Source organism: Rhinopithecus bieti, unplaced genomic scaffold (assembly GCF_001698545.2).
Source record: "Rhinopithecus bieti isolate Rb0 unplaced genomic scaffold, ASM169854v2 scaffold_32740, whole genome shotgun sequence".
NCBI lineage: Eukaryota > Metazoa > Chordata > Mammalia > Primates > Cercopithecidae > Rhinopithecus > Rhinopithecus bieti.
In genome coordinates, this window is record NW_016814617.1 from 426966 (window position 1) to 434123 (window position 7158).

Sequence of the window (7158 nt, forward strand, 5' to 3'; positions counted from 1 at the left end):
AGGTGAGGGATATATTCTTCTGGTGTGCCCGTTGCTTAAAGCGCGGTATTGGGGTGGGAGTTACCCGATTTTCCAGGTGTTGTGTGTCTCAGTTCCCCTGGCTAGGAAAAGGGATTCCCTTCCCCCTTGCACTTCCCAGGTGAGGCGATGCCTCGCCCTACTTCAGCTCTCGCTGGTCAGGCTGCAGCAGCTGACCAGCACCGATTGTCCGGCACTCCCTAGTGAGATGTCCCCAGTACCTCAGTTGAAAATGCAGAAATCACTGGTCTTCTGTGTCGCTTGCGCTGGGAGTTGGAGACTGGAGCTGTTCCTATTTGGCCATCTTGCTCCGCCCCCGGTAAAACCCATTTCTACTAAAAATTCAAAAATTAGCCAGGTGTGGTGGTGCATGTCTATAGTCCCAGCTACTCAGGACGCTGAGGCAGGAGAATTGCTTAAACCCAGGAGGCGGAGGTTGCAGTGAGCCGAGATCGTGCCACTGCACTCCAGCCTGGGCAACAGAGCAAAATTCCATCTCAAAGCATAAAATAAATAAATAAATAAAATGCAAATATGTCCACAATATGACAAAGCATCTAAGAACTTTCCACAAACTCCTCGTACAAAACCTTTCATGACATGACCCCGTCTCCTCATTCCTTTATGTTCTCCACATTGTATCCTTTATGCCAGCCATAGCAAGAAATCTGTATGCTGTAACTAGCCTATGGCTGCATCACAAGCTATTTCTGCCACCCCAGATGCTCTTAGCTTCTTCCTTTGCCTGCTAAATTCCTATTCTTTTAAGATTCAGCTAAATGTTCCCCTCTGGGAAGCCATCCTTCACCTTCCCAGCTAGAACCATCCCTTCCCTCTCTGGAGTCCTCTGTGAACACCGTACAGAGTTCTCTTATATCCCTCATCAGGGTCTTCAGCATTCATTTGGATATGTGCATCCCAATCTAGCAGGGATCTTTTGAAAGCAGGGACTGGCCCTTACTCAGCCTTGAGTCTTTGTGCTAGCCTGTGCCTAGATCCTACTGGCTTCAGTAAACTGAGCACAGAGTGATGGCTTTGGGTACCCAGACCCCGAAGCAGAAATCTTGCATACCAGGATATAGTTGTATTTAATCTTGGGAAGGTACTTTGTAGATCAAGAAAAATAATCCATCACTGGGACATTCTTGGTGTCCCTTCACGGACCATTTTTACTGGCAGTAATCCCTGTATCACCGATGACAATGAATGTGACACCACGCCCCACCTGATGGTGATGATCTGCCCAATGCTCAAATCCAGGTCATTCAACTGTGCAATAAACACCGCTGCCACTGCTTCATAGAGCGCGGTCCCATCCATGTTGATTGTTGCACCAACGGGTAACACAAATCGAGTGATCCTCTTGTCCACCTGGTTCTTTTCTTCAGCACAGCGGAAGGTGACAGGCAGTGTTGCTGAACTGTGTGATAAAAAGAGAAAGGAACTTATGGTCTAGAAATGCTGGTCCTCAGTCCCTGCCTGAAGACATGCCTGTCTTCCAAAAAGTAAATAAAGGGTCCTTTTGGGTAATCTTGTCAAGAAAAGTAAAGAAAACAACAAAACAAAATGAAATAAAGGATCCAAAGCATGTTGGCCCTTTAGGCAGGTCCAGGAATCAGAAGGTGCTATGCCCACCGCTGCTCCCAGTTATGCCATAACCCCTTCCTGAGCTGCAGGGCATGCTAAGAGGGCAGGAAATATGCAACAGCGTGGAGCAATGTGTTCAGGGCCAGGGACAGAGAATACGGAGGCCATTTCTCAAAGGCAGCTACAAAAACCGTAAGCCGGAGTCTGTTTTGTAAAGTGAGGTGAGAGTTGATGACGTTGAGTCTGGAGGCTTTTTCCAGAAACCCCTCTTCTGATTACCTGGAAGAGATCATGAGAGCTGTCAGGAGAGCCTGGGCCATTCCCATGGCAAATTGGAAAGGGTTCTTTCGTACGACTATGAAATATATCAGTGGGAGAATTACAATGGAGTGGATTGCAAGCCTGTAAACAAGAAAGAGAAATTAAAGTTTCAAAGATAATACCACTTCCCCACACTTAATCCTTTTATCAAACATCTTTTTAATTTATAAAATTGACTTTCATAATGGCCCAATGAGAAATGGGAGTAGGGCAGGAATATACATCCCCATTCCATGTATGAGGGTGTAGAGGCTCACTTAGCAAATGAAGCATCTTGTCAGAGTTAATGACAAAGCCAGTAGCTGAATCCAAATTCAAGGCTTCGCAGAACAGAATTATATCATGCTGCCACACCCCTGTGTGTGCTATTCCTGCCACATGCACAAAAATGCCCTTTTTTCCTTCTGATGCTGCTGAATTCTTCTCCTCTAACACTCAGCTAGGCATCCCCCTTCCTCCAGGAAGCCTTCCCTCACTTCCCCAGGTAGGGCTGAGCCTTTCTTCCTTTGTACCCTCTATGTCACCACTACATTATACCTCATTAGACCTCTTATCACAGCGCTCAGTCCTCACCCCTTCCACTCCTTGCACCAAGCTGCTGTCTTGCTGGTGGCACCCACTGTCTAAGAAGGAAGTCAGATTTACAGTAAGGAAAAAAGTCTCAGCTCTTCCACAGCCATACTTTGGGATGGACTTTCTTTTCTTTATTATTCCTGCCTTTTCAAACTGTTCCTTATTTCACATGGAAATACACAGATTACATGAACTAGGGGGCTTAAGAAATGAGACTCATTTGGCGGATAGATATATATGTAACTGGCAGCGTACAGTTTACAGATCAGTTATGTGTGTTTGAAATAATAGGAAATGGTCATCAAAATTACAGATCCTGGAGGTCTGGAGAGAGGATCTTCTCGATAGAGAGCTTGTAGCTAAAAACCATGAGGAAGTGACTTTTAGTTTTCCATTAGACACCTAGCTGGGGTGACAGAATAGAAATCAGCAGAACTTGGTTATGAAATGGCTCAGCTCAAACACCCCAGCCACATCACTGCTGAGACACAATCCCTGGCACTGCCTGTTTCAGCAGCCCTAGAGCAGGGTGGCCTCCAGTGAGGTGGAAGTCCCGCCTCCCTTGGCACCATGGTCCTCACACTGTAGGGACCAAATCTACCTCTGTGTTGGCTGGCAGGGCTGTGTTTTTGGGAAACACAGATTAAGAACAAAATGTGCTGTGCTGAAAATCTGCAATACGATCAAGTTCCAATAGGTGAGGTGATTGCTCAAGTTGGGTGCTTGTAGGTATTGACTTGTGGGAGTCAAATCAATAATATTTACTTATTCCCTTAGTCTGTATTTCTTAGTGTATGTGACATATTCTGCCTCTGGCTAGGTGTCAAGGGGCACCATTCATATGTTATCCCACCTCATATTTTCTCAAGGAAACAATAGCTAGGCTATAATAAATATGCAAACTACCCAACCCCTGCTGCCTTCCTGTTTAATGGCTTCTAAAAAGACCCACACAATTCCTCCAGCCTCAAGATTCTCCTGGCACCCTCTCTGACACTCTGATGGTGCAGGCCATGGTGGTGGTTAACAGCCCCAGCAACAGTGTTTGAACCAACAGCCATCCTGCTCCTACTTGCTCAAGTCTGATTTCATTTAGGCCCCTGCTAATTTATTTCAGGTTCAAGGTGCATGGAGGCTATTCTTACTTGCTTGGCTAGTTTACATTCTTAAGGAAATGAAGGCCAGGAGAGAGCCAAGGGAGGCTACAAGTGGGTTTCTCTCTTGTTTTAAAAAATTATTTTAACATAACCAATAAAGGCAGTGACAAAGCCTGGTCCAGGCTGTTCTGCCAAGAGCTGACAATTAGCACAGCATGATCCACCTACAGTACAGCTGTTAAAGGGCAGCCCTCCTCCCCCTGCTGTCTTATCTCTGAACCCTATCTTTCCCAGCACATAGGGGAGAAGCCAATTTTAACCAACTGAAACCCAGCCTCGCAGTGGCCATCCTATTGGATTAAAGGAACTTTCTGTCTCTTCTCTTGAGTCTGACATACCCAGTCAGGACTGTGGCCATGTAAAGGCCCAGCTTGCGGAATATTTCCCAGTCTTCAACTTCTATGATCTTCCCAGCAATCAGGAACAAAATACCCAGTGGCATATAACTGGAAAGGAAGCACAACAGAGGCATGATTCCATCAGCAAGTGTTTTCTCATGCTGGGTTGGTGGGGAAGGAACAGGCCAGTGTGCGCACCCTCGGCTTGGCATGCACACTTGGTGGAGCACAGGATGCAGAATTGAAGCTAAGAGCTGTTTCAAGTCCTGGGTGAACAATCCTGGCTCTAGTTTTCAGTACCTATGTGCATCTTAAATTCTACCCATCCAAACTACCACAGGGTAGTTTGCAAACTTGGCAAGAACATGTGGTTCTTGTTGATCTGAACAGATCCACATGATGATCTGAACAATTTTCATGGTTGCATCACTCAAAGCATTGAAGAAATCCACCAGAATTTGTGGATGAGGGCGCACACCTCATGCCATGTTCCTAGTGCACATATATCCTGCAGATTGTCATATCTGCAGATCTCACTTGAGCTTGATCCTCACTGACAAATATGGCTCTTTCTAGCCATGGTCATCTGTTTCCCAGGTATTAGCAATAGAGGCAATAGTATTAGTACTGGAAGTGATCATAATAGCTCTATTTGTGGAGCTCCCATTATATCTTGCGTTAGGGAAAGTATTTTACGTGCATCATTTCATTTAATGTACTTCTCCTATCCCTGGGGGTAGGTTTTATTATCCTTTTTAACAGATGATGAAGCTGAGGTTTCTGCAGTATTAAGTGACCTGTCTGGCCATTTTTACTGAACCCTTTACATCACTGTCAGACATCACTGTCAGTATCTACACTTTGGATTAAATAATGTTGAACCAATTAAATATGAGGTAAGTGAGGCAGATGTCTCCTAAGAAAGGTGGACTTTTTGGCATTTCCAGGGACAGGGCAGACACTCAAGTGGTGTCACTGGTATGCTCACGGATGGTAGCTTTCATTCAGATGGGTTAGTGCCCATGCTGTACCAGTTATAAATATTTTGAAACTCACTTTTGCATGGGGCACAATAGGGAAAGCACTTTGTGTTCTCATGTACAATGAACTCCTTCTAATCATTTTTTAAAGAATTACTTCTTACATGAAGGCTGACTGGGTGCAAGATGATCTCGCAAGGCTTTGAGGGAAAAGACAATGGTTGATAGCTAGACTTTTGTTCATGAACTAACTCCTGGGTAATATGTGGAATTATTTAATACTCTAGTGGTGGCTAGGTGTGGTGGCTCACACTTGTAATCCCAGCATTTTGGGAGGATGAAGTGGGAAGATTGCTTGAGCCCAGGAGTTTGAGATCAGCCTGGGCAACATGGCAAAACCCTGTCTCTACAAAAAATACAAAAAAATAGCCAGGCATGGTGGTACATGCTTGTAGTCCCAGCTACTCAGGTAGCTGTGATGGGAAGATCACTTGAGCACAGGAAGTTGAGGCTGCAGTGAGCCGAGATTTCACCACTGCATTCCAGCCTGGAGTGACAGAGTGAGACTCTGTCTCAAAAACAAAAACAACCAACAGCAACAAAAGCCCCACAAAATACTCTGGGGGCTCAATATTAAATGTCCAACTTCTCTAGCATGAGGTCAGTTGAGAAACATAAAACCTCTTCTAATTTTGAGGAGACAGAATTGTCAGGGGAAGCAAAATGACATTAAACGGTGTCTGCTCACCACATGATGATCTGAACAATTTTCATGGTTGCATCACTCAAAGCATTGAAGAAATCCACCAGAATTTGTCCCTTTTCTCCCATTTTTCCAATGACAAGTCCAAAGACAAGGCAAAAGACAATCAAGCCCAGGACGTTTATGCCATCTGAATACATGCCAGTGATTTTGTATTCCTTTGTTTCGTTCTGTGGATCAAAACCAAGAAAACATATTGACGCATGATTATAATCTTGTTAGAAAGCACAGGTTTGGAAATGAGAAGATATGATGACCAAACATAATAAACTGGTGATCTCCCAGGCAGAGTCAACAAAACTATAGAAAATATAAAACAATAATAAAATACCTATGCATGTAACAAACTTAACCCTTGCTCCGTGAAGTTAACATGCTTTCACTTCTTTCAACAAGTCCATATTTGAATATTTCTTATAAAGATTTCTTATTCTGGAACGGTTTATATTTTTATTATGAATTTTAGAATCAAGGCACTTTTCAGAGTCATTTTAACTACTAGCTACATTTGGAGTCTGCTTAAAAAAGACAGGAATTAATAATGCAGGAAGTACAAAGTACTTACCAGTGTAAACACTTTTACCATCTGTTTTACCCTGATAATGAAGCATAGTAACATTCTTTATGCCTGTGGTCTTGGATGACCAATAGGCTTTTTTATTTATTTATTTATTTATTTATTTATTTATTTATTTGGAGATGGAGTCTCTCTCTGTCACCCAGGCTGGAGTGCAGTGGCACGATCTTGGCTTGGATGACCAGTAGGCTTATTTATTTATTTATTTATTTATTTAGAGATGGAATCTCTCTCTGTCACCCAGGCTGGAGTGCAGTGGCACGATCTTGGCTCACTGCAAGCTCCGCCTCCCGGGTTCACGCCATTCTCCTGCCTCAACCTTCCGAGTAGCTGGGACTACAGGCACCTGCTACCATGCCCGGCTAATTTTTTGGTATTTTTAGTAGAGACGGGGTTTCACCATGTTAGCCAGGATGGTCTCAATCTCCTGACTTTGTGCTCCGCCCACCTTGGCCTCCCAAAGTGCTGGGATTATAGGTGTGAGCCACTGCACCCAGCCTATTTATTTATTTTACTTATTTTTTTTGAGACAGTTTCACTCTGTCACCCAGGCTGGAGTGCAGTGGTGGTATCTCAGTTCACTGCAAGCTCCGCCTCCCGGGTTCAAGCAATTCTCCTGCCTCAGCCTCCCTAGTAGCTGGGATTACAGGCATCCGCCACCACACCCAGTTAATGTTTTGTATTTTTGGTAGAGACAGGGTTTTGCCATGTTGGCCAGGGTGGTCTCGAACTCCTGACCTCAGGTGATCTGCCTGCCTCAGCCTCTCGAAGTGCTGGGATTACATGTGTGATGTGTGAGCCACTACGCCCAGCCAGGATTCTTTTTTTTTTTTTTTTTTTTTTT

The 7158-nt window shown here is 44.3% G+C and overlaps 2 protein-coding genes across 2 annotated transcripts in view; one reads left to right on the forward strand and one right to left on the reverse strand.

The window, feature by feature from the left end:
* Window positions 1-5318, forward strand: part of SPATA6L (spermatogenesis associated 6 like) — a 106883-nt gene extending 101565 nt beyond the window's left edge. The window contains exon 18 of the transcript XR_001881386.1: window positions 4735-5318. The gene's annotated coding sequence lies outside the window, so the exon portion shown is untranslated. The remainder of the gene's footprint in view (window positions 1-4734) is intronic.
* The window catches only part of SLC1A1 (solute carrier family 1 member 1), a 100141-nt gene that overhangs the window by 13189 nt on the left and 79794 nt on the right, over window positions 1-7158 (reverse strand). Inside the window, exons 7-10 of the mRNA XM_017851485.1 lie at window positions 5723-5907; window positions 3995-4102; window positions 1885-2007; window positions 1244-1438 (exon numbers count right to left, since the gene is read on the reverse strand). Coding sequence (XP_017706974.1) covers window positions 1244-1438; window positions 1885-2007; window positions 3995-4102; window positions 5723-5907 — 611 coding nt within the window. The remainder of the gene's footprint in view (window positions 1-1243; window positions 1439-1884; window positions 2008-3994; window positions 4103-5722; window positions 5908-7158) is intronic.